This window comes from Canis aureus, chromosome 25 (genome assembly GCF_053574225.1).
Source record: "Canis aureus isolate CA01 chromosome 25, VMU_Caureus_v.1.0, whole genome shotgun sequence".
Lineage (NCBI taxonomy): Eukaryota > Metazoa > Chordata > Mammalia > Carnivora > Canidae > Canis > Canis aureus.
The window spans coordinates 32,534,495-32,561,967 of record NC_135635.1 but is presented as its reverse complement, the minus strand read 5'-3'; the positions used below and the strand labels follow the sequence as shown (position 1 = coordinate 32,561,967).

At 37.2% G+C, this 27,473-nt stretch overlaps 3 protein-coding genes across 14 annotated transcripts in view; 1 reads left to right on the top strand and 2 right to left on the bottom strand.

Annotated features, from left to right (window-relative positions):
• WBP11 (WW domain binding protein 11) lies at positions 1–17,233 on the bottom strand. 2 transcript variants are annotated; one of them, XM_077870964.1, is made up of 12 exons: positions 17,068–17,233; positions 14,975–15,086; positions 14,477–14,508; positions 13,576–13,669; positions 10,074–10,270; positions 8,869–9,002; positions 8,461–8,660; positions 7,700–7,891; positions 4,999–5,100; positions 4,079–4,372; positions 2,904–3,086; positions 1–1,889 (listed from the first exon to the last, which is right to left on the bottom strand). In XM_077870964.1, the coding sequence occupies exons 2-12, from the start codon at positions 15,036–15,038 to the stop codon at positions 1,456–1,458; spliced, it is 1,926 nt and encodes a 641-aa protein (XP_077727090.1). In that variant the 5' UTR covers positions 15,039–15,086; positions 17,068–17,233; the 3' UTR covers positions 1–1,455. The 2 variants fall into 2 exon arrangements, with proteins under 2 accessions (XP_077727090.1, XP_077727091.1); XM_077870965.1 differs by lacking the exon at positions 17,068–17,233 and adding an exon at positions 16,701–16,716.
• Positions 16,892–27,473, top strand: part of C25H12orf60 (chromosome 25 C12orf60 homolog) — a 19,713-nt gene continuing 9,131 nt past the window's right edge. The window contains exons 1-2 of one of the 9 annotated variants that reach the window (XM_077870970.1): positions 16,897–17,547; positions 22,077–22,161. The gene's annotated coding sequence lies outside the window, so the exon portion shown is untranslated. Of the gene's footprint in view, positions 17,814–17,879; positions 18,086–22,076; positions 22,162–27,473 lie in introns of those variants that run through there. The other 8 variants (XM_077870969.1, XM_077870968.1, XM_077870967.1 and 5 more) reach the window with 8 other exon arrangements.
• On the bottom strand, positions 19,231–27,446 carry SMCO3 (single-pass membrane protein with coiled-coil domains 3). Of its 3 annotated transcripts, none has more exons than XM_077870979.1 (3): positions 27,233–27,446; positions 23,318–23,536; positions 19,231–20,423 (listed from the first exon to the last, which is right to left on the bottom strand). In XM_077870979.1, exon 3 carries the CDS (start codon positions 20,405–20,407, stop codon positions 19,730–19,732), a length of 678 nt encoding a protein of 225 aa, XP_077727105.1. In that variant the 5' UTR covers positions 20,408–20,423; positions 23,318–23,536; positions 27,233–27,446; the 3' UTR covers positions 19,231–19,729. The 3 variants fall into 3 exon arrangements, with proteins under 3 accessions (XP_077727105.1, XP_077727106.1, XP_077727104.1); XM_077870980.1 differs by having other exon boundaries at positions 23,318–23,411; XM_077870978.1 differs by lacking the exon at positions 23,318–23,536.

Sequence of the window (27,473 nt, the reverse complement as noted above, 5' to 3'; positions counted from 1 at the left end):
TGGTTTGACAAGACTTGCTTTAATCTGAAAGAGTAATTTCCAAGAAAAGTTTCATACACAAAGGATCTCAGAAGAGAAATCTAAAAATCCATCAAGGAATCACTTGCAAGAAAATAAAAGCCTTATCATATTATTGTACTATTTTTTTTAGGATACCACCAATTTTTGATGACATGGGATCATGTGACAGGTATTTAAGATACAAAGTAAGAATAGGTATGTCTAGTCTAAACTCAATGCACACATTGTCTCACTGTGCATGTGTATCTTTGTTCATAAAATATTCATACTTTGGGCCACTGGCTAATTCACACAACTCCTTTAGCTTCAATACTCTCATCTGTAAGATGGAAAAAATATCTGTGAAAATTATTAGGATTACTGGCTAGCTGAACTAGCTATTAAAGCACTTTTTAAAGAAAATGATATCAATGTAAATTAACAATATTGAGCATTCTTCATTTTGTCTTTTAATAATAAAAGCTCATAAAACTGACAAATTCAATAAAATAATAGTAGTCACCTTCTCTAGCTATCTAATAATTTAGACACGGTTTAAAAGAAGCTTTTCCCATCACTAAGCTCACAAAGCTCTGGAAAAGTAAATAATCCTTGAGAAGATTCATGTTCTATACAATAAATAACCTTTCAATTTCTCCAAAGCCAGTATAATCCCGAAGGAAAATAATTCTTTTCTTTATCCTTAAAATTTAAAACTTAGTTTTAACAATATTTTCAATAAGATTCTTATTCTCTACCAGCAATGGCAGTTCCCTAAAACAGATTTTAAATCCTTGCTTCTTTTCTGCCCCTAACACAGATACCATATTTATATATCATCACTAACACAGAGGATATCTTGGTGTAGAACATTTATTTATTTATTCCACGAAACACTCAAAGTTTAGGTCAGTGGGAAATAATTTTAATCAAAGAATTGTACATTTTCTTCCCACATATCTTGCTTTGTATTAGGAAATGACATTGCGATCCATTTCACTAAAATATTACAAAATATTTACAAGAAAATATTAAAATAACTCAAACACAAAAGGCAAGATGGGGTAAAATAAACTGTTTTTTTTTTTTTTTTTTCCCAGAAATCTCTACTCCAGTGCCCACTGCACACAAGAAGAGAATCAAAACAAATAAGTAACAAGATCCCCTCGATCACAAGTTTCCAAAAAACTGGAGAAGGGGAACAAACCGGATGAAAACGGTGGTATGAAAGGGAATGGATGTTAGCAGCACTGCTTCAATAACCAATTTATTCTGAATGAAATAATCCTCTCTTATATGCAATAAATTCTGAACAAGGCTAAACTTTAGGATATTCCTTGAACTGAAATTTAAAAATACCCTGACAGTGAAAGTCGCTCTTTCACTAAGTTTAGTAAGAGCCTCTTTCCCCACCAACCTCTGGTATGAACAGAAACGCTCTGGCATTAAGAACTGTCACAGTAGCCCTTCCATCTCTTTCATGAAAGCTTCATAAACATCATCCTTGGTCTGAACGGAGACAGGAACAGATGGACCAGATTTGGGAGCTGCTTTGGCAAGAGGCACAGCAGAATCATCCTCTGACTTTCTTTGGGGAGCAGCAGCAGCCCCTTTATTCTCCCGACGTACCCTTAATGCCGTGGGCACGAATCGAGTAATCTCTGCCTTGGGATTAGTGATCTGTGGCTTGGCACTGATGGTTGCTGTGGCTTTCTTCTCAATGGTGGCTGCGCTTGTATCATCCGCCTTGGGTCGCTGAATCAAGTTGGGTGGAGCACTTAAAACCCCCGGGTTGGGCAAGGGAGCTGGTGGGAAAAGCCCAGGTGGGGCAGGTCCAAGTGGAGGCACCAAAGGTGGGCGCATCATGCCAGGACGAGGTGGAGGGATGCCTAAATGAAGGAGAAAACAGGCAGGTGAACACCATGAGAAACAGAGGCTGACAATTTTTTAAACATGGGCAATTTACAGAAAACAAGCTGAAACTATGATGCTCAGGAATAGATTGTGATAGTAAGGAATATTTTACTGTGAAATAGTATTCACTTTCAGTCTATACCCCTGTACTTAGGTTTTCTTCCTGAGTAATGCACTGTCTTACAATACAAAGTCGACAACACTAACTGGTTTCAAGTATGATTTCAACTCTGAAAGCCCAAGACTCTACTCTAGCTGTATACTAGACATGTTATCAAGGCCAAGGTTGGGAGTTACATTCTCATGCATTATTTACTGATTTCCACACCATTCCTCCGCTGAAAAAGGTAACCCAATGGCCAGGAAATGAAATTTTAAACATCAAAGGACATGAATGTAACTAATCATGGTATGTTACCACCAATGGAAAAGAATTCAAGTCCTTTGATGGTTCAGACACCACCACTGTCATTTACCCAAAATTGCAGATTTGATTTTCTTCAAATGCCACTTTTAAGACTGAATAAAAATGCCAAATTTCGTGGAATCTAAGATACTATTGCTTATATAGACTCATAATTATTCCAGATACCATGGAGAGTCCAAGCTGGGGAGCTTCAAAGGAGGCCTTCACATTAGACTGGGACAGTGTAATAAACCAGAAATACACTGGTACACTATGATAAAAGCACATGGAAATGTGCCTTGTAATTTCAAACTTTAAGTTGGTACATATACTTAAGAAATATATGGAAATACATGGAATGACTTTATAATTGTCCCCCACCCCCACAAAACACACTACTCAAATGGAGAATCCAGTGCAAATACTCTGTGGAAGAACTCAACTTCAACCCAGGCCAAAAGCTGTTAAAAAACATCATTTTAGGATACCCTTTGACTTCAGGATATTGGCATGTGAAAATATGTCTTAGAGCAAATGAAATATATAATAGTTAAATTTTTGTAGTAGAAATTAAAAGCTTCACCTGGAGGTGCAGGGGGAGGTAGCCTTGGTGGGGGTCCCCGAGGAGGAGGGCCAGGAGGCAGACCTGGAGGTGGACCCGGGGGAGGGCCAGGGGGTCGGCCTGGTGGTGGGCCTGGAGGCAAAAGTCGGGGTAAAGGCCCCCGGAGTCCTGGCATTCCAGGGGGCCTCAGGAATGGAGGAGCTCCTGAAAAGAGAAAAATGACAAACTAATATAAGAGAAATACATACCAAGTCGTAACTGGTATAAAGATAACTCGAATGTGGTCTGACTTAGCATTTTAACTTGAAATCAGGTAACTTCAAAAACTGATCAAAACACAGGTGGAAAAAGAATTCACTCAACAAATATCTGAGCACCAGAGATAGAGTGCTAAACTTGTTATGGATCATTTCTCTTTATTTCCCAGTACTGATAAAAAATACAGCTTTTTTTAAGCACAGCTCTGCTGGGCTAGAAACTGAACAAAGAGGAAAAGATTTTTAAGTGGGTTCAAAATAAGCTGAAAATGGATTATAAAGCAGAATGCTTTAAGCATTCCCCCTGAAACACAGGAAGATATGTAGGCAAGGATGACAGAAGATGACACAGGAGAGGTAATGTGCTTTGCAACACCAATCAAAAAGGGATGAACTCAAGCGAAGAAAGAAGAAAACCTAACTGGCCAACTGTAGGATGAAGGATTATAAAATCATAAATTGCCAAGTTCAAACTTCAAAACAAACTTCTCATTCTTGTATGCCAAAGATTATATTAATACTGATCCCTTTTGTCTCTAAAGACTGACTTCCAACAATTCCCAACCAAGGAAGGATGCCTGATAGTATTTACTGCATCCTAATCTCATTAGCTATCAATTTTGAATTGGGTCAACTTGTCATTAAAAATAACAGTACTAAAGAAACCCCCAGGTTCAATACTCCTGTTTCTGCCTGCTAACCTCAGAGCTACAGAACCCTGCAAAGAGAAGAGCTTTGGAGGAAAAGAGGGCTGTCAGAAGTACTATGAACTGTGAACAGTGGTATAGGAATAAGTAAATTGTACTATCCTTTATCTCCTAGCGACTTATACTAGGAAAAACAAAACATCACTACTAATATATATTTTCGGAATGACTTCGTCACTCTAATCACAGGTAGACTTAGTTAATTATTCACAATATATCAATGTTTACTTACCTGGAGGTGGTCCAGGAGGAAGGCCAGTAGGTGGTCCAGGTGGCCGTAAAGGTGGAGCAGGTGGTGGTCCAAGAGGAGGTGGTCCTGGCATGGGAGGTGCTTGTATCTGAGAAGGAGGAACAGACTGTGGGGGAGCTTGCTGCTGTGAAGAAGTAGTAGATGTGCCGTCAGAAAGAGATTCCTCTTTATGCTGTTTCTGTGATTGCTTTTCTGCTTCAGAATCATCAGAATCATCTTCGTCATCATCCTCTGAAAATTCTTCTACTTCTCGTCCTTCCTCAGGGATTTCCTGACCTAGAAGAAATTTTAAACCAGGTGAAATGGAGTTGATTCATTTTTTTTTTTTTTTTTAATTTTTATTTATTTATGATAGTCACAGAGAGAGAGAGAGAGAGGCACAGAGACATAGGCAGAGGGAGAAGCAGGCTCCATGCACCGGGAGCCTGATGTGGGATTCGATCCCGGGTCTCCAGGATCGCGCCCTGGGCCAAAGGCAGGCGCCAAACCGCTGTGCCACCCAGGGATCCCTGATTCATTTTTTACAGCCTGCAAAATAGCAATGCCTGCAGACACATGCTCAATTAAGTGCTTTTTAAAAATTAACAAGTAACTACCCTTCTTTAATAAACTAGATGTGAAGGAATCAAGATAGTATTCTACTCATCTATGCTACTGGAGCAGTGAAACAAGCCTGGGCTTTAGAACAAGACAGACCTGGATTTAAATGCCAGTTTAACCACTTACTAGCTGGGTAACTTTGGGCAGCTTAGTCTCCAAATGTTTCCAAACCTTAACTTTTAAAAACAAGGATTTATTACTTACTTCAGAGTTGTTGAGACACTAAATAGGAAAATGTATGTAAAGGAAGTGGCAGGAGGAAATACTCAAAAGGTGATTTCACTCTTCTTTCCCTGTCTTACCTGCCATTCGAAGCATCATGGCTTGAAGAGGAGTCAGCTCCTTCATGTTCTTCTTTTTCTTCCTTGATTTTCCAGGCATATCTGCAAATCTTACACTCAGACCTAAGGGGTAGAGGGAGAGAATAGGGTGGATTAGAACAACAAAACTCAGCAAATATTTCCTATATAATGTGATAAAGCACTAGATAGGATGCTGCTCACTATTTGGCAGAAGTTAAGTATAGAAAACAGCCATATAAAGAAAGTATAAGAAGTGCCAACTGGTGGTAAACATGTTATTGTGATTTAAAATCTATAAATTTCAAAAACTTAAAGAATACCATTAACATCTTTATGCCAGTAAAACTGAACACCCAGATAATAGACATGTCTTTAAAAAAAAAATAAAAATTCTAAAAATTGGCCACAGAAGTGTTAAGACTACAACATATAAAATTGAAATGGTAGTTAAAAATCTATTTTTAACCTGGCCCAAATAATTTTATAAAGAAGTTCAGCCAAACATTAAATTACAGAAATTTCCTATAAAAGGGAACAGAAAAGATGGAATGCAATCCAGAACATATGAAGCTAGCACAACCTTGATACCAAAACTAACCAATTGTAAAATATAATTGACCACTGAACACAGGTTTGAACTGAGTGGGTACTTGCACAGTGGATTTTTTTGTGATACAATACAGTACTGAGAGTGTATTTTCCTTAAAAATTCTCTACCTTACTTTATTGCAAGAATGTAGTATATAATACATGCAACAACAAAACGTGTTAATTGATTATTCATGTTATCAGTAAAAAATCTGGTCAACAATAGCTATTAATAGGCTAAACTGTGGGGGACTCAAAGTTATACACAGATTTTTGATTGTGCAGAGGGTCAGTGTTCCTAACCCCCATGTTGTTCAAGGGCCAATTTTCTAACCACATTGAATCCAACAGTGCTTTAAAAGAAACACATCATAAACATATAGGGTTGGCCCCAGAAATGCAAAATAAGGTTGAACATTAGAAAAGCCATGAATAGAATTCATTACAGTACACAACTTAAAATCCATAACATCTCAACAGATGCTTATAAAATATTTATAATAAAAATTATTAGCAAACTTGGAATAGAAAGCACCTTTTTAACCTGACAAATCAGGCTATCCACTAGACACTATTAAATTAAACATCATGCTAAATGGTACGAAATTAGGAGCAGTCTTAGTTGGTAAACATTTACAAAGTTCCACGTGGGCAGGGCTTTAGTTTTATCTATTTTGTATTGTTGGTCTAGGAAAATTCCTTACATATAGTAAAAACTCAAATTTTAGTTGAATGTCAAATCACAGGATAGCCACTTTCAGCACACATCCATTGATAAGTATGTAGAAGTAAAACAAGTTGGCAGAAAAAAAGAAAAATGAGGCAAAGGATCACACGATGCCAGAGAAAAATGAAGCTGCTGTGGCTCTAAGAACTCTGTACTTTCTAGTACTAGCTCCTATATAAGTCGTCTATAATTTTTGTTATGAGCTCCATCCACCCCTTTAAGACAGCTTTTTGGTTTGCAACCACGATTCTTATGAAATATCAGAGCAAAGACTTGTCATCACTTCAAATACGAACATCAGTAGTATTACAAATACATAAATATGCTGTTGTAGACTACAAAAAACAATTTTGCTTTTATTTATTTTTAAAAGATCTTATTTATTTTAGAGAGAGAGCAAGCACATGTGAGCACTTGCATGTGTGAACAGGCGGCTGGCCTTGATCCCACAATCCTGAGATCATGACTTGACTGAAATCAAGAGTCAGATGCTTAACCCACTGAGCCATGCAGGTCCTCTGACAAAAATAATTTTAAAAGAAACTCAAAGACTGCAGAGGTGTGGCAGATTATACATTTTGTATTGCTCAGTATCTATCATGATGCTTAAACTTATCTTGATGAATGCCTTAACTACTTTTTAAAAGTACACATAACTCAGTTTGATTTTATAATAATCAAATGGACATATATCATATATTATGGGTACTTCCATTAAATCATGAGTCTACTTGCAGGTGTACCAGAATTATAATTATGGTCTGGTTGATGTGAGACGAAATGAACATAGAAATTTAAATGGCTCCAGATAAAAACATTTAAGTAGGGGGAATCCCTGGATGGCTCAGCGATTTAGCACCTGCCTTTAGCCCAGGGTGTGATCCTGGAGTCCCAGGATCAAGTCCCACATTGGGTTCCCTGCATGGAGCCTGCTTATCTCTCTGCCTGTGTCTCTGCCTCTCTCTCTCTCTCTGTCTCTCATGAATAAATAAATAAAACCTTAAAAAAATATTTAAGCAGACTTACCAAAAAAACCCCAATGATATGGATATGGCTTTCTCAATCAACATAGTTACGTGGTTATTCTTTTGTTCCTATACAGACCCACAAGAGCCCATCTGTATGCTGTTGAATAGCTCTTTTTCTCTCAAAGTGAACTTTATTACATAGACTTCTTTATCACATACTCTGCTTAACTTTTTTCCCCTCACAAATGTCCACTGAGGACTATGTATCAAGAACTTTTGAGTTTTTTGATATAAAGATGAATAAAACTATGACCCTTCTTTTCAAGGTGCTCACAATTACTTTCACAGATACACTAATAAATCAGGACCTTCATCTTGTCTGCTACTATCAATACCATGAACTTTCATTTGCACATACCTGACTTCTTTTCTTCATTGTTGTCTCTCTCGTTATCATCACGGTGCACAAATTCATCCCCTTCACTTTCTCCATCTGACCTGTCAGTGTCACTGTCATCAGTACTGTCATCATGCTTATCTTGATCCATGTCCTCAGGATATCCGTCATCTTCACTGGTGCTGGAAACATCATCATCATGACCCCGTTGAGCTGAAAAGGGAGAAGGGAGCAGGAAACAAGATGACTGGATCCTCCACTTCATGGTATACCAAAACACAGAAAACTGCTAACTCAGAATAGCTTCATTATTTAAAATGACTCTGTATGTAATAATTCTTCATATAATCTGACAATATTTCCGTTTGGTAATAGTTTTAAAATCTTTTTGATAATGTAAAATATTTAAAAAGTTTAAATTTGAAAACAAATTCTACTTAGAAACTGGTATACACACACACACACACACACACACACATCAATGACTATATACAATTATGCTCTGGTGTGATAGCAATAAAACTGAAAAGGAAACAGGTATCCAAGGCTTAAGGAATCTCAAAAAAAAGCCTAATTTAAAACACAATAAATATTTCTGTACTTCCTAATGTGTGTTGGTTTTTCTTGGGTAAATTCTATGATTTATCCATCTGTTAGTAAGTATATGTAATCATGATTTATCTCCTAAGTTCTGAGGATGGTGAACAAGATGTTAAACAGGACCAACATAAAAAAATGACAGTGGAAAAGCTGCAAGAGCAAAAGGAACAGTCACTCCTTACCAAGTTCTGGGCTATATAACATGTCTTCATCCCGCCTGCGAGGGGGAAGATCTAGGGCAAAGCCCACTTTACGGCCATACATTTGCAAGACTTGAGGAGGTGGTGGACCAGGGGGAGGACCAGGAGGTTTTCTACCAGGGGGCAAACGTGGCACACCATGTCCAAGAAGAGGAAGTATAGAAACTGCCCGTGTCGGAGGTCTGTAAAGAAAATTTTACAGTAATAACATTAGCAATATTTATTTCTTCTTCTAAAATATGTTCAAGGCATTTCTTACCTCACATTTAATCAAGTAAGGCACTGCTTACATTCCCATTGCCTTTTAATTCCCACTGCAATAATTTTGGCAGTGGACAGTCAAAAGGTACTTTTAATAAATATTATTTAATTGTGCTACTGCTTCCTCACCCATAGGCTGAGGTCTTTTTAAGGATGGAGGGTGGCTGGGCACCAGGAAGTGGAATGTCCTGGATCAAGATGTTGGAAGGAGCATGTGGCATATCTGGCAAGGGAATACTCTCCACTTCCACATGCTGAGCATTCTGAAACAGAGAAAAATCTTTCAATAGTATAAGAGCAACCCACAAACTCAACAGTTAAAATTCAGTATCTGCGGTTTCATAACCTGGATTTGCTTTCTACCTAACATTAAGTATCAGGAAAAACAAGAATATCAGTATTTGTCAACATTTCCAAAGTCTGTTGATGAATGGAAAGAATCTCTATCACCTTTAAAAGAAACAAAACTCAGCTGCTTTTCTCCCTTACTATTAACTTTTCCTTTTGGGTTATGGTTAACTGTTAAAAGTATCTAGCACCAAAGCTATCCTTTTAAATATTCTGTATGATAAATAAGACTTATCAATTAACTTATAAATACTATATATCCAATGGTAGAGCTTGGATTTCTAAAATTAGTCTTTGTTGGATTTCTGCCACATACTAGCTGTATGACTAAGCAAGTTCCTTGGTTTCCTTATCTGTAAAAGGGGACCTATACTACCTGCTTTGCAAAAATTATACCATTTGGTTTTTTTACATTTTTGAGACAAAATTCCCAGTGAAATTAAATTCTGAGTTTTGACAAATGCATCTAGTTCACATTTCTTTTCAATCATCCCTAACACTATCCCAAAGCAACCACTGTTACAAACACTTTCATTCATAGATTAATTCTGCTGGTCCTACAATTTCATACAAATGGAATCCTAACTATGATAGAAATTCAACATGCTTTGAGATTTATCCATTAAATTTTTTTCTTAATTCCTGTTGTTTTGAGTATCAGAGCATTTCTTTATATTGCTGAGTACATTCAATTTTACAAATATTCTAGGTTGTTTATTCATTTTCCTATTAATGGACATCTGGGCTATTTCCAGTTTTTGGCTATTACTATACTGGCAGATGGATTAATTTCTCTTGTATAAATATACATCACTAAGATTGGTTGGTTCATGAGATAGTTTGACAAGAAATTGCCATGATGAAGTTTATTTGATAGGAAATTGCCAAGAGGAAGAAGTTTTTCGTGATCAATTCTCCCATTAACAATTTTAAAAGCAAATCTAAATATAACATTTTAGTTTACCTCTCTAGAGAAACTTGATTACCTTGACAGCATCAAAATATTGGCTAAGTTGAGCCCTCTTCTGTTCATATTCCACTTCTAGCTTTCTCAATTCTTTGTAAATGTCTGGATTCTCTTTTTCATAGAGTCGTAGAATACGTTCAAAGGTTTCACGCAGCTTTTTACGCTTGTCTTTCAGCACCTTCTCATTTAACTGTGGTTGCTGCACTGGGTTAAACTCTGAAAGAAAAGAGCAGATATTGAGATTCAAAACAAAGAGTCACTTCATTTAGGGATCAACTAGCTATATCACTTAATAAAATCTCCTTTACGATTATACTTATTTATTCATGAGAGACACAGAGAGAGAGGCAGAAACACAGGCAGAAAGAGAAGTAGGCTCTATGCAGAGGGCCCAATGTGGGACTCAATCCCAGGTCTCCAGAATCACGCTCTGGGTTGAAGGCGGTGCTAAACCGCTAAGCCACCCAGGCTGCCCCATAAAATCTCCTTATATGATAAAGTTTTTAAAAGGGATTTATATCTTAAATTTTATTAAATTAAATTTTATTTAATAAAATTTTAAATTTTATTAAAAAGAAGTGCAATAGGTATTTTTTTAAATTCCACCCCTTTAAGATAGCCATTAATTTTACTTTCTTTTCTAAGTCTAATGTCATCTAATTAGTTGATTTTCATCATTACTGTAAATTTTTATTACATAAAAATTACATAAAAATAAATTTTTATTTATGCTAACAACTTGCTATAGTATAGTGAGGCTTCAGCCAGACAGATTAATTATGTCACTTAATTCTGAGATCTTAGGCACTTGAATTCTCTTATGTTTAGCTTCTTCATCTGGAAAATGTGGACATCAACTACTCACAACAAAGCTTTGATGACTAAGTGATCACAAAATATCCTGTGGTGTTTAGCTTGCAGCTTAATTATTTTTATAACAGACTGATATTGTCTAACTACCATATAATTCTTTCTCTTTCCATGTGTTCAACAGGGGGCTTAATTTCAGGTCCTTTACCCCAAAAAGGATTATTAGCACAAGACTCCCGAGCTTGCCTGCTCAATTATACGTGCCTCCCTCTGTTCTCCTCACCAGTGACTGACTCAGAGATCAACTGGCACATGATTCAAGTTGAAACCAGATCATTCTCTGAGACTTTGTGAATGTGAGAGTGTGACGCTCCTTTACAGGAGGGATAAAATAAACCTAGAGTTGTAACCTTGTCTCCCACCAGTTCCAAGCACATATTCTTACTTCCCATCCCAAGCAGTTCATTAGCAATATGCTGAATGAAGCTAACAAGAGAGTAGACCAGGCAGATGAACAGTCTCAATAACCATACCTGTGTTTTCTAGGAAGGCTTCCTTCTGGGATTTTCCAATTATGGGAGTCAATATATGTATTTCTTCTGCCTAAACTAGTTTGCACTGAGCCCTGAACAGTATTCCCTTCTCCCTTTTCCTTTTTTTCTTTTTTTAAACATCTGGCGTTTATTTTTTTATTACTATTATTTTTTATTTATGATAGTCACAGAGAGAGAGAGAGAGAGAGAGAGAGAGAGAGAGGCAGAGACACAGGCAGAGGGAGAAAACAGGCTCCATGCACCGAGAGCCCGACGTGGGATTCGATCCTGAGTCTCCAGGATCACACCCTGGGCCAAAGGCAGGCGCTAAACCACTGAGCCACCCAGGGATCCCTCCTTTTTTTTTTTTTAAACAGATAACAAGTTTAATTATCTTCTTCCCTAAATCCTTTTAACCTAGGTGATTTATTCAGAAGAGGATAGTCTTACATCATACACTATTCTTGGTGTGATTAATGAAAGTGTTGAATGCTTGAGTTTTAATCCCAGTTTGCTACTTCCTAATAGCATGACCTTGAGAAAAGTATACAATCTCTCTGTGCCTGAGTTTCCTCATCCATAAAATAGGTTAATACACCTACCTGAAAGTTGTTTTAAGGATTAAATAGCATATGGAAAAAACGGGTGCATAGCAAAATAAGAGCTCAATAAACCTCCATTACTACTATTATCTCCTTTTAAAACCACATAAATCAATCTGAATTTAACAGGTCATTTAATGTCTTGACACTCTAGGGATAACAATTGCCCACAGTAATATTTATTTATTTTTTAATTTTATTTTTTTTAAATTTATGATAGTCACACAGAGAGAGAGAGAGGCAGAGACACAGGCAGAGGGAGAAGCAGGCTCCATGCACCGGGAGCCCGACGTGGGACGATCCCAGGTCTCCAGGATGGCGCCCTGGGCCAAAGGCAGGCGCCAAACCGCTGCGCCACCCAGGGATCCCGCCCACAGTAATATTTAAACCAGAGGCAACAAATGGGATCAGTTAGAGCTGAACTGGGAAAGATTTGGGATCAAGCAATCTGATCCAGAACTAATTATTAAATAAAATTTAATTTAGCCCAGGCTAAATGCACAAGCTACGTTACATTATTAAAAGAACCTCTAACACCATAACCCCACATAACTGGACTTTTTTATTTTTAAAGATTATTTATTTATTTGATGGGGGAGAGGGCACAAGCTGGGGGAGCAGCAGGCAGAGGCAGAGGGAGAAGCAGGCTCCCTGCTGAGCAGAGAGCTCATTATGGGGTCCACTCCCAGGACCCTGGGATCATGACCCGAGCCAAAAGCAGATGCTTAACCGATTGAGCTACTCAGGCGCCCCTGGATTTTTTTTTTTCAACCCATTTAATGTATTATTGAGATCCACTGTACCTTTTTCACCTACTATCTGATCTTTGGCAAACCACTTAAACTGAGTACCTTTGAAAACAAATCTTGTCAAGATCATTTCATTATGCAAAAAAAAAAAAAAAGGAGCAGGATGCAAAACAATTAAAAATCTCATGTTCTAATGTTAAAAATATTAGACAGGTTGCAATAAAATTTCCTATGGGAACATCACACAGAGAATTCTGAAGCAACTTGGAGGCAAGGATTATCTTGTGTGATTCCAGTTATGACAAAAAGTAGTGATACTGAAGATGTATGTGAAGAAACTAAGTAAAATCATTCAAAAAAATGTGAAAAAATGAGATATCCTAACGATATATATGATATTCTATAAAATTAGATTTTAAGTAGTTCACGATTTCTTCTACCACCTTACTTAGTGGGTCAAGTGTCTTATCTTCTCACTGGAAAAAATGGGGAACTGATAAATTCATGGTAGCCTAACATTTAGATTTACATGGTAGTTGCCAACATTAAAAAAATTAAAAACTCCAGATTTCAGTCTTCTCTCAACAACTAGTTCAAGCTAAATAACAGCATCCATCTTACTCTAGAGGAGATCCCCAGTGTGCAACTGCTCCCCATCATTCCATTGTTTTTCTGATGCTAAAACTAAACCCAAAGTGTCAAATGTCGTCATGCTTTTCTGTTTTTCTTATATCTGTGCTGCTTTACTCATTTTACCTGTTTGCCTGCCTCTGTGTATCAGACTATACCTCTGCTCTAAAATCTAGCCTTTTAAAATAAACTCTTACCCATTTCATCCAATTTCTCCATGTCCCGGATAATCTGTTTGGGATCCTTCATCTTCAAAACTGCAGCTCGTACCATCATGCGCTGTTTTTTGTTCTTAGGAAAAAAAAGAGCACTGTGTTAAAAAATTGGACCTTCCTGAACTTCTACTTCAATTTGCATCAAGAATCTATTTAAAATGAGTTGAACTTCTTGATTTCTGGTCACTTGTTTCAACCACCATAACAAAGCCATGTCATTTTTGGCTCTCAAAAAACGTTTCAACTTTAGACAAAAAGATAATCACTATTTAGTACATGTGCTTTCTAAGGCAAAGAGTTCTTTTAATTTTGTGAGATCTTTAGCAATTACTTAAATTAAGATTTTTTTTGGGCTAAATTCTAAAACTATATATACTAGAGAATAGTTTTACAGGATTTGATGCTAACCAGTGCAATAGGAAAAGTTCAATTAAAAACTATTAAAAATCTGTATTCTTTCAGGTATTAAAGAATGACACTAAAAAGTAAATACTGTCTTATTCTGGGAAAACACTTTGCCACAAACTCAATAGGTACACAATAAGGAAAACGAACCCACAAAGCTACTCAGAATCACATTTATTTTCACTCACTAAATCAGTAGCTTTTAACAAAGTAGTATGCTTTAATAGCGCAATAAAAAATCCTTTCAAAGATATCTATTTAACTCAGTGGGAAAGATAACCAAATATACAATATTAGAATATCATGAGCTTATCTGTAAAGTTATTTCAGTTCAGTTTCCAAGTACAGTATTTTGGCTTAGTAAATTTTATTGTTTGTTATAAGAAGCATAAAGTATCTTTTCTGACAAATAATTGTAAATGTTGTTTTAAAATCCACTAACGCACTTAGGGGTAATAGGATGCTTCTGAAATCATACCTTCTTTAATTCTCTCTTCCGGGCTTCTTTTCCTTGAGAGAGACAGAGAAAATATAAAACTTTCAAATCCTGAACACTAGCATTTTCTCTAATTTAATACAAATAATAATTAATGGAGGCTATCCTGTGCATTGCAGAGTATTTAGCAGCATCTATGGCCTCTACCCACTAGATGCCAATAGCAGCCTTTAATTATGTCAACCAAAATCTTAGGAGATTTTTGCTTTAAGTTTCTCAACACTAGTCTGTCCAAAATTTCAAATACAAAAAGAAAGTTTCAAGCCAATTATAATTGGCAAGTCAATCAAATTAAAAGTATGAGTATTAATTTTCTTGCATGTTTAAAGCTTTCATCATGCGCCTACAACACTGGATAACTTTATAAAACTAACTGACTCCTAGCAACGCTGATTTTATAATTAAGACATAATAGATTCTCCAGTGCTTGCAATTTTTATCACTCCTCTTCTTTATCATTCCACACCAATGGACACTTACGGGCTTGGTCTGTGGGGTTCATAAATTTTCCACTCTTGGTGGATGATGTAGATCTCCGTCCCATGTTGACAACTTATATGGTTTACCGGGCTCATTAAAAAAACAAAAAACCCTGCAAAGACAAAGACAGAGTTTATTCTTCTGATAATTACAAAATATCTTCCTTCTTATATTACAAAATTTCTTTCTACCAATCTCTTGAAAAGTAACATTCCTTTTGTTTTTTTTTTAAAAAAGGTTTTATTTATTTATTTATTCATGAGAGACACAAAGAGAGAGAGACAGAGACATAGGCAGAGGGAGAAACAGGCTCCCTGGGGGAGCCTGATGCAGGGACTTGATCCCAGGACCCCGGGGATCACGCCTTGAGCCAAAGGCAGATGCTCAACCATTAAGCCACCTATGTGCCCTAAAGGGTAACATTCCTTTGATTGTTAACTTTTTTTAATGGATCATGGACTAACTCTGAAATTGAAAAAAAAATCACAAACCGCTTTAACAATATAGGATAAACCATGAATATGAAAAGCCATAGTCCTTTTCCTACACCCTCCCCTTGTTTTTATGTAGGGTGAAAGAGGAATAAAAAGGGAATGGGGGGGATCCCTGGGTGGCGCAGCAGTTTAGCGCCTGCCTTTGGCCCAGGGCGCTATCCTGGAGACCCGGGATCGAATCCCACGTCGGGCTCCCGGTGCATGGAGCCTGCTTCTCCCTCTGCCTGTGTCTCTGCCTCTCTCGATCTCTCTGTGTGACTATCATAAACAAATTAAAAAAAAAAGGGGGGGGAATGGGGTAATGATCTGGGTTCAACAACAAATGTCTCCCTTGTCTCTCCATGGGGAGAGACAGATTAGATCTCTCTAATTCAGAGTTAGTTCTAATTCACATGTAATTGTCGACTCGCAAGAGCTAACAACGTAACTAAGAGTGCAAATACTAAAAATGAAAGTATTACACGAAGAAGTGTCCAAAAACGTCAAGACATGAACTATTCTACTAGCACCTACTTGACTCCTGACTTCTATTTTTTTTATGGTAACCGAAAGGGATGACTGTGTTTGAGGGAAAATATCTTGCAAGTCAATATTTTTATTAACCTAAGACACTGCTATTTTACTTCTTTCTCTTATTCCGATTGTTTAACTTTTTAATACTTAACTCTTTTCCAACAATAAAGTTGGCAAATTCACCCCCTTTAAAGCAGACTTTTAAAGCGTGTGAAAGGGACGATCATGAGGTCAATTTTTCCAGTAGCCCACACAATTAATTATAATACCCTCCCTTCTTCCTTGAAGATTTTGTCAGAAAAGTTCATTAGTTAACGCCTCTTTCAGCAAGTGCTCAAATGCCTTCATGTCTGCGAAACGCTTCAGAGCTGTTCCAGTGGCAACTAACTGACCCTGTCCAGGGTTTCCTTCTCAGAAAAAGTGGGAGAAGGTGAGAAGGTCGGCGGAAACAAGCGAAATTAATATAAATACAGCCTCTCTTCTTTTTTTTTTTTGATGGCCTGTGATCTTCCTTGCTGTCCCCTCTCAGTTACCCTCGGGCTCCCGTTCTGACCCTCCTCTCCCACAGGTGAAACAAAAAAACAGGTAGGAATTAGAAGAATTTCTACAGGAGACAATGCAGCCCTAGTCTGCACAAACCGCTTTTTGTCTAAAAGAGAAACGATAAGGAAATCGCGCCACAGAACCGGGGCGGGGCGGGGGGAACCCCTATACTGAACCGAAGAGGCCGGGGTTCAAGCGGGATTGAGCCCAGGTCCACCCAGAGAGACAGCAGCACCAGCAACTGCCAAAACCATAGAGACGGTCGATCCTGACTCGAGGAACATGAAGACGTCAAAGCTAAAGCAACCCGCCAACGGGCCGGCAAGAGGCGGCGCTAACCGACTCGGGCGAGCTGCTGCTTCACCGCTACAAGCCGCACCGCTCCGGGCTCCAAGATCCCCCGGCCCCCGACCCGGGAGACCCACGCCGCGGAGAGGAAGAACGGGGCAGAGGGGCCTGGTGTCCCCGAGGCAGCCGCAGGGCCCGGGGCCCAGACGGGAAAGAAAGATGGAGAAACGGAGTGAGACAACCCTGCACACTCACACTTCTGCTGGGTTCCTGGGACTGCGAGAAGCGGGGAGGGAACGATTCTCGGCCTCTTCTACTTCGTAGGGGCCTTCACCTCAGCCTGCCGGTCAGCCACCCAGCCACCGCCATCTTGAAACCTCGCGCCCCTCCGCCATCCTTACGTCACTTCCTATTCCTAAGGACCCAGGATCTTAGCGTTTCTTGGCCCTGGCACCATAGAGACGAACCAAGACCCCCAGGACCAGAGTCTCTTCCGCTCCACATCATACCGTATTGGTTGATTCAGTGCTAAGGGCCCGCCCCCATGGCGCAGAACCGCAGTAATTGACACTTCTTTAGACCAATAGAAAGAAAAACCTAGCGGGTCGGATAGGTGATTGGCTGATGAGAGGACTACTTTGCCTCTCCGACCGAGACGATTTGACTTAATTTCCGGAAGCTCTTGTTACGGCTGTGCAGGATACCGGCCTTTTCGGGCCAGGGTGCTGTTTTGCGGTCAGTCGGCTGGACTTGTTAGTTTTTGTTTTTTTTTTTTGTTCTTTGTTTTTTTTTCCTGATGTAAGCAAGTGTGGTCTCTTGAGAGTGTCTGTCTGAAAACGGATCCCTGAATAACATTTGCTAGTGTGCCTGTTGCGCTTTGCTACCATCACGGCCGTTCCCAAGTTTATAGGCACAACAGAACGTTTGTAGACCTGAGCGAACGAATCATCAGTGCCCGTGTGAAAGTCCCAGATTGTTCGTAAACTATAGATTAATCTACGGTAATCTACAATAAGGGTTTTTTTGTTTGTTTTTTGTTTTTTGTTTGTTTTTTGTTTTTTTTTGAGGTGGAAATGGGATACGTGTGCAAGTTTTGAATTTACGAGTGACGAGGCTGATGGGTACTGGCTTCAGCCTTTCGGATTTTACACCAGCGAGGAGTCCTTTAGGGTATCACTGTACCTATGTGCGGATTATCACTTAGGTGCAGTCTTCGTCCTCTTCCTTATGTCCACGACTCTTACCCCCCCCCCCCCACCTCTTCCCCTTAAGGGTAAGTTTAAACACTTAACAAATTTGACTTCTAAGAGATACCCTTTGTTGTCACTGATCTTAATATCCCTTATAGGAAAATATGGGAGGCAGAGGTCAGTTCTTAACTATCCTTTATAAACACTCCAAACTATCGAAGGAGATAACACGTTGGTTTTTAACAGCAGAATATTTACATGGTGCGCTTAAACGTTTATAATCAGTTCCTTACCTACACTAGCCTTTGTCTTAGCAAATTCTTGATTTGGTTTTAGGCCGAATCTTGAGTCCCAGAAAGAGCAATAACATGGTCTTGTAGTTCAGAAGTTGTAAGTTAGGTAATAAAAAAAAAAAAAAAAAAAAAAAAAAATCAAACTTAATTTTTTTTTTTAATTTTGAAGATGAACTACTTTAGTTTTCCGACTAATTTTGAGAAGCAGTGACAGAAGAGAAAAATGAAGAGTACATCTGAAAAGTTGGTCTTTCATCTAGATTTTTAATTTTTGAGATACACTGAGCTCTTAAAACTTCGAGACATTTCTTGTACCTGGATGCAAGAATCAGCTATAACAAACACATTCTTGCACCAGCAGCTTATTAATGATTTTGTAAGTAGAAGCTAAGAGTCACAATGGGAAGTTATTAGTTGGTGAAGGATTTAGAAAACACTTGTGTGTGCAGATATTAGCTGAACCAGTAGGCCTCCTTAGCCTCTGGATTTTTCTGAAATCAGGTAATTAATGAAATGGGCCACCTGAAGTTTTATGAAGCAGAAACAGCTTCCTTCATCCTGCTGTTGTAGAAAATGAAATGTCATTTTTCTGAAAACTCGTGGAGGTAATATATTACGACTCCTTTAAATGGCAAATTCCTAAAAGAGTAACAACTTCTCCCTGTATCCTAAACACATTTTATGCACGTGTAGATGGGATTTGCATGTTTGTTTTTTTTCAATGTCCCAGAGTGTTCAAACATTCATATGAGGGTTATTTAATCATCGCACCACAGTTGGCCAGGGTTGATTGCAATGACAGAAACAGAACCTTTATCTTTTTAGTTTTAGCTTTTATCTCTTAAAAAATCCATTCAAATTTATAAGGTGTAATTAGTAGAAGTTACAGAACCATTGTGTCCTTTTATCACTGAAGTAAATTGTTACAACCCATATGCCAGTGTCTCCCAGTTTATTAAAAATTAGCCTTAAAAACTGAGGGTCAAAATTATGGTAGTATTTCTATTTCACTCAAAGTCCACAGTTAGTGTCTAGGCAGAAGTTACTAAGTACATCCCCTTAGTACTAAATGATGTCTGAAGCTAGTGGTAGAAATAAAACTCTCCTCATTCAACATAAATTTTAATGATTTGGGGAGTTAGAAAAGGGAAAGGTAATCCCCACACCCATAGCATTTAACCTAAAGTTGATCTGGTAGAGCAAAGTAAGAAGCATCCTGGGATATAATCTTTTACCTCTAGCACCAACCAATGTAGGCATTTGTTGTTGATACAAAACTCTGGAGTCTTCTAATTTTAGCATCTCTTAAAACATCTTTCCAAGTTGTTAACTGTATTTCTGTCCATGTTGGAAACATACAGAAAATGAACCTAATCAAAGGAGCAAAACACTATATTGAGAAGTAGAAAACTATTACAGGGGCACAGTGGCTGTTCATTTCATTTGCTGTTTCACTGTGTTGGTGACCTCAGTAATGGCATGATGATATTTTTCTGAAGCTGACTTGAATTCCACCAGATGCGTCTCATAACTTTTAATGGCTGCTTGAAGCTGTGTTTTCTCCACTGCTCCCAGGATGGCACGGAAGATCATATCTATGCCAAGGCCAAGAACAGCAACTCCTATACTACCAAGGAGAGAAGCACCAATTTGAGCTAACACAGTGACCAACTTGTTAATGATGCCAGTTGTGACATTTGAGCCTACAAGTTTAACAGCGACTGCACTGGCTGCAGAAGTAGCTTCTCCCAGGATGACTGAAATGACCTTTTGTACTATTGCAATTTTCTCTGTTTCCTTTTCTTTAATATCTTGAAGTTTTCTGTAGAGGGTTGGCTCTAGTTTATCTTTTAGGGCTTCATCAACCTTTTGCAATTCCTTTTGGATTTTCATCATGGCTTGGATGATGATATCACAGTTTTCTTTGATGGTCCCATCTCTTTTCATCTCAATGGAGGCCAGCTTGCACCCCAAGTGCATGTTTAAAACCCCAATCAGCTTATTGGTGGCATGGAAGCTATCAGATAGGCAATCAAGTAGCTGCTGGTGAAGACGGTTTACTTCTTGCCTTCTCCGTGGGTTTTCTGGATAGAAGAAGTCACTCTGAGCCATATTTCAGATACAATCTCTGAAAAATAAAGTCGTAAATCCTCACTAAAAATTTTGAAAAATGTCTGCTGTCTGTGTGCATTTGACCATGAATCTTACTTTACAAGTGGAAAAATAGCACTGTGCTAAGGAATTCCTCAGAAAATTCAACAGGTTCTTCAAAACAGTTTTTATGAAACTTAGTTTATATAAATATGGGAAACAATGCAACCTCCTGATGCATTAATTAAGGCACTAATTTTTTGTGGTTGAGAGAAATCCTGGATAGGAAACATATGTGTTTATCAAGCATCTGATTAATAATAAATAAATGTGATTATTTCCAAGTCATATTTAATAAGGTTTGACATAGACTGCAGTTTGATATGGTTAGGTCTTGATTACCAATACTCCTTAATTTTCCCAAACCCTAGTCACCACACTGAATAGATCTACCAGATTGATTTCTCTAATATTTGGAGATAAATTAGTAGGGCCAGAAGAATATTAAGATCTCTGAGTTTACAGGGCTATTAATATCTAATTTTGTTTATATACTGTTATCTTAATTTATAATATTCCAGTCACTCTATATGTCTTTACAGGCAAATTATTTGTTCTCTAAGCCTATGGACATTAAAGACAATACACATACTAGAATCTTTACAAAAAATTTTCATGTTAAGCGTATGTATTCAAAATTCTTTAGATTAAAATTCGCTTGGGGAGAGTGAGACCATGGTGCAGGGGACAGTACAGTTATAACTATCTGTGGTCTCCATTTGCAAAGCTTATAACTTAAATTATTTAGACTGGCTTATAATGCACTTGGGCACGATGGAGATTAGCTAGAATTAGCCTTAGTAAGAAGATGATGCCGTTTCACGAAGGTATTAAAAAATAAGTAGCAAGAGTACACCATAGAATGAATAAAATGTATCAGGTAGGAGCCTTCTTGTGTCGGTTCCACTGGCTCAGAGAAAAAAAGCACAAGCATCTTCCGAGTTTATTTGGGTAAAAAAGTTTGAGCCCTGGTAGAACAATGTCACAATATGCATACCTTGAATAGGCTTACTATGTGCCTGGCACTTTTATTTTTAAACTCTTGGGAGAAAAGAGAAAATGAAATCTGTGTGGGAGCTGGCACATTCTCTCGTAAACAACATTCTGATGAATTTGGCCCCTATCTATTCCGAGACCATGGCTGCTAGCCTAGATATGGGGACTCTCATAAGCATGGGATGAAAGAATGAAGATATTTTTCTCTCATGAAACATGAAAATAGCCTATCCTCCAAGTCATAAAAATATAAGTTGGAAATAGAAAGGGGAAACATTTTTTTTTTAAATGGATTGGAAACACATAATCATTTATGTTGTTCAGTTTAGAAAAATGCCTTGGTACCCCTGATAGGATAAACCTTATCATGGTCAGAAATTCATTTTTATCTTTGATTCAGATCCAGCGCACACACACACACACACACACACACACACACATCCACGTGTTACACAAATTTCCACAAAACTGTACTTAGAAAATAATTTCATTTAAAAAAATTGTAGAGGGTTTGTTCAATATTCCCCAGCTCACCTCCTTTGGGTTGCAAACTGCACAAATCTGAACTTTGATTTCTTTGTTTTATCTTCCAGAAATTTTCTATTCAACTTTTTCTCTTTTTTTTGACTCCTAGTTCTCAGATATTATCATGAAGTGAAAACTCCAGTTTCTGACTGAGTTTGGAAGACCATCAGCAACATTCCAATTCAGATATTTAGGTGAGAGGAGTCTTTCTTAGCCTGAGAAAGTGTAAAATATCTCTAGCAGCTATCATCTGCTCTTATCTGAAGGCATAGCTTCCAGAAAAGATATGTGGTTCTATTTGCCTAACAAAAGGAGAGATGAGCCTTCCTCCTGAATGAGTAGGTTGAATGCTTCCAAATGGTCAGTTTCTTCCCAGTTAACTCATTGTTTTAACACACCTTGACAAATTAATCATAAAATAAAAAATCAGGATGCTATTTACTTGAAGAGAAAATATACCCATATCCCACACAGATATAAAAACTCCATTTTCTCTTTCTTTTCTCCCCAGAGTTTAAATAAAATTAAACAAAACTAAATAGGTGAGATTTCTTATTTTTTTAGAAGAGTAATAATGGGACTTTTCTTCCCCAAATATTAAAACATTATAAAAATAATATTTAGTATTGTATAGGTACAAGAGTAGATGGAATCATGGAACAAGATAGTTCTGAAAACAGACCCTTCTATACATTAAATACATAATGAACATAGACTCTCAAATTGATAATAATTGAAATTATTGTTCTATAGATGTTCTTGGCATAATGGGCTAGTTTTGGGGGTGAAAAATTAATTTTAAGAAGTTAGTGTAATGTCTGTAAAAAAATGATAAAACAGCCAGAAGAAAGTGGATAATTTTCAAATGTCTATATGGAGGAGGGCTTTATAAGTTTAAACCCAAAGGAAAAAAAGTCACACAAAAATTTGACTAACAAAGATGACCATACCATGTAAAAAGAACTAAAAAGAAATTGGGAAAGGTACACAAAAAATGAAGTATGAATTTCTAAAGACTATTGCTATCAATAAGAAAAACAGTAGTTATCTAATAGCTAAATGAGCAAACAACTCCAGACAATAAAAGAATAGTAGCTAATTAAATTGATGAAAAGACTTCAATCAAAGATCACAAATCAAAGACCCAGCCCTTTTTCAATTATATTTTCTTTCTTTTATATAACCAACCACGGCCCGGCACATGTACTTTTTTATACTCTTCTTCCCAGTTTCCAGATATCAATCTATAATTCTGTGCCAGTAACAAGTTTGAGTAAGACATCATGATGTGCTCTGAATTACTTTTCAAATCAATGAAAAAGGACTTTTATTTTTCTGAGTTGGACTTACCTTCCTAGCTCCTTTTCTCTTGGTGAAGGGCTTTGGGAAGATTCCTTATGCAAATAGATCTTCAGCAGGCCTGCCACCTGATACTTTTCCAGTACTGAATACAGTTCAAATTATTTCCATCGCAAGGATGAGATAAATGTTAGAGAATTAGGTGGGGGAGAGGTAGGATTTGAAGGTGAAACTAATGAATTATTTTTGGACAGGTGAAATTTGAAGAGCCTGGTGAAGGAAACAGTTTAATAATTAAGTAACAATCTATCTAATGGACTAGTCCCTTACTATGTATTAGATAACATGCTGGGCTCTATGGAGCACATAAAAATGAAAAGGACATGGTCCCTGCTTTTATGGCATTTTTAATCTAGTTAGGTAGTCGAGACAGACTTAAAACGACATGTTGAGTTGAAAGTAAAATGTCCTTTGAAATTATAAGGTTGGTGGTTGATTTGTGCAAATTCAAATTTCAAACAACCCACAAGTTAACATGTATTAACACTAGGGCCATATGGAAACATTCAGTCATCTGGGAAGGTTAATAACTTGTACCCTTATCAAATTGTTACTCTTAATTGTACTTGATATTTATTTATTTATTTATTTATTTATTTATTTATTTATTTATTCATGACACAGAGAGAGGCAGAGGGAGAAGCAGGCTCCATGTGGGGAGCCCGAGGGGGGACTCAATCCCAGGTCTCCAGGATCAGGCCCTAGGCTGAAGGTGGTGCTAAACCGCTGAACCACCTGAGCTGCCCTGTACTTGATATTTAAATGAGAGGTTATACACCACGTGGAAAAAGTTAGCCTTGTACTGCATTTCCATTATTGCCCATGACAATTTAGCTCTGACTCTCAAATTGCTTACTTCACTCAGCAAAACAAAAGCCTTGCAATTAGTTGGAACCACCTTTCTTGAAGATCATAGCTGTTACCTACACAAGCCTCAAGTGATGTCTTACCAACAATATATAGTATTCACCTAAGAGGAGTTCTGGGCCATATACTTTTCCCTATCTTACTACATTTTCAGGGATGACCTTTTAAATATCAACTTTAAAATTCAGTCTTTTAAAAATCATTTCTTTTGGGGCACCTGAGTGGCTCAGTTGGTTGAGCATCTGGCTCTTAGTTTTGATTGAGGACATCATCTTCCATTCCTGAGACAGAGGCCTGTGTTGGGCTCCGAGCAGCTGGGAGTCTAACTGTTCCTTTCCCTCTGCTCCCCAACCCCCTCCATGAATAGATAAAATCTTAAAAACAAACAAACAAAAAACAAAACAAAACAAAAACAAAAAACAAGAATCTTTTTTCCGTGTCCAACACAGAGCTTGAACTCAAGATCTTGAGGTCAACAAGAGTCATGTGTTCTGCCAACTGCGCTAGCCAGGCACCCCTTACAAGTCACTTCAAAGTCACTTTATAAATGAATTTTAAAGATTGGTGCCTACAGGTAGCTAAATGGTATTCTCAATCCATTTCTTACTACTTGCACCTTTGGGTGGTAAATGTGATTTTTACATTATCACATGATAGTGCTCCCTGTCTGAAAAATTCGCTTTGCACAGTTACCATCCACTTCTGAACTGCAGAGTTTGTACTGTTATTTGAGTATTTTATTGCTATGGTTCATGAAGGCTCTAAAGTGCCCTACGGCGTGCTGACGGAGAATTGCTGGCCAGCAGGCGGCGCTCCTGTCTCTGGCATGTCTCTTTTACCCCAGCGGTTGCTGAAACAGTTGTGCTTTCTTGTTGCTCTACTTGATTGTGGGTGCGTAAAATTTTCTTTGATGAGAGAGTTCTGTTGCCAAAAGGAAGTTTGGAAATCACATGTATTTTGACTTGTTATTTCAATAAAAAAGAAACTTGTTAATGCCGACACCAGTGGTCAGCCTGGAAATGGAGATTGGAATGGAAACAGAGTAACTTCAAATAGATTCTTAACAAAATTAACCTTGTCAATATTGTTGCAACGAGAAGTCAACATTCTCGAGCGTCTAAGAAATAGTAGAAATATATTGATGATTGTATCTAAAAGTTAAAATTTATGTGATACTATACAGTTATTTTAGATTTTGGGGGGAAAAATGCATTGATTATCACATATTCAAATGAAAAATTCTCAGGATACTTTTGCAAATAACAGTAGCTAAATGTCAAAAGTTACAGAAATTTAAAGAGGGAAATACACTTGAGGTGTTTAGAGGAAGCTTCATGGAGAAAGTGACATGTGATCTGTGTTTTGATAGATGATAGAATTATAACATGAAGAAATTGAAAATAAAAGATTTGATTTAAAAAGTACTTTAAAGCACAAGATCAATATAAACACTTGAAAAAAAAAGAAGGAAAAACACCCATAAACCTACCATCTTAATTTTTTTGGTTGTTCCTTTCTAAGGTTTGTTTAAATGTATAATTATTTTTACAAAGTTGTAATAATAGTGTAAATAAAGTTTTCATCTTATATTTATTTACTTAATCATATTTTCAGGTTCCTGATTTTATAATAATTTTATTATACAAAGTATTCTATAAGATATCTACCATAATTTAATAAATACCTAATTGTTTCCCTATCATAATATTGTAGTGGGCCTTTTAATAAACATTTCCCCCCTCCTTTTCAATTATCTGGATTATTTCCTCAAGATAAATTTCCAGAAGAACTATATAATCATTGGGAATTGAAGTTTTTATTACTTTTGATATGTATTGCAAATTGCATTCCAAAAACTTTTACACCATCATCAAAAATAAATTTTTGTAGAAAGGCACTATGTGTGTTTCAAAGCCAAAGACAGTTCTATTGAATACTGTTATTTTGGGAGGCACAAAGTTACATTTCAAAAAGAAGAGTTTTTGCTTTTGTAGAAATACATAGTGAATAGGTCAATGATGAAATGATACCCATGATCTCTGAGATTTGCTTCCAAAAAATCTGGGAGTGTGGAGTAGGGTTAGGGAGGAAATAAGATCAACCTGTTGTCATAATTTTTGAAGCTGGGTTCTGGGTATATGACAGTTTATTATTTTATGATCTCCACTTTTATGTATTGTTGAGCTTTTCCCATAGTGACAATTAAAGAAAGAGAGACAAAGAAAACATGTCTCAGCCTCTAATGTTTAGTCATTAGTGCTCCCTGAGGTTTTAAGCTATTCTGTGCTGCCACTATCCTCACTATCCATGTTGGGTCCAGCTATCCTGCAAAGTTCACTTTATTTGGGAGTTTGGGGATAAAGAATAGATGAAACCAGAAACTTTTCAAAAGAAAATAACAGCTACTAACTAGTTCGGAGAGTCTTCTTTAATTTAAATAAAAACCCTGGCTTTTTTTTTTTTTTTTAAAACCCTGGCTTTTAATTAAAAAAAAAAACAAAAACAAAAAGTTGATAATGATGTGATGACACTCTTTCTCATATAAATTCTTCTAAAGAAGATTCCTGACCTTGCCCTCAAGTAGATAACAGTCTATTTGGAGACAGGCGACATTTAAATGTAATTTATAAGGGAGCAGAAACACTATAAATTAGTGAGTATCAGATTGCACATTTCTTTCACTGATGCTGAGTGCTTGTACTGATGTTAGAGACATAAAAAGGAATGTTACAATCCATGTAAACAATACACAGGTGTCATTTTGTCCTTAATCCTTTCTAAATTTGATATCTTTACTGCTTCGTCTTCCCCTCTGACTTAATCAGTCATATAAGCTGTTAATTTTCTTCTTTATCTGGTGTCTTCAGAGAAATAAAAAATTACAAGGAAGTGCCAGCACCCCTCCTAAAACAAAGTCATTTTGTGACTTTATCACATTTATGGCTAGGATTGAAGATTAACATGTTACCTCAAATACCCTTTAATCCGGAGAAACAGAATTATCATATCAATACAAGTAGAAATATCCACATTGCTTACCTTGCCGTGTTTCTGAGTTCAGTAGTCCCAGCAGTTGGTTTAGGAGCATTGTTGAAGAGCTTTCTCATCTGGTTTCATCTGGGTGTTTCCATGGAATGTGATGACTTACAGCCTTTGCTAGTCTCTGCTGGGTCCCTCTGCCTGTCTGGTTTATAGCGTACTTCTGCATTCCTAGTTCTCAGAATTCTTCTGTTTCCTGTATTAATATAAAATAAGTATGTATGAAACAGTCTAATTTGAA

Coding starts and splice junctions, on each gene's coding strand:
- SMCO3 (XM_077870979.1), bottom strand. CDS start 20,407: ATGGCTCAGAGTGACTTCTTCTATCCAGAAAACCCACGGAGAAGGCAA.
- WBP11 (XM_077870964.1), bottom strand. CDS start 15,038: ATGGGACGGAGATCTACATCATCCACCAAGAGTGGAAAATTTATGAAC. Junction 10,271..13,575: donor GGAGAAATTGGATGAAATGG/GTAAGAGTTTAT, acceptor CTTTTCTTTCAG/AGTTTAACCCAGTGCAGCAA. Junction 1,890..2,903: donor ACCTCCCCCTGCACCTCCAG/GTGAAGCTTTTA, acceptor TCCTTCATTTAG/GCATCCCTCCACCTCGTCCT.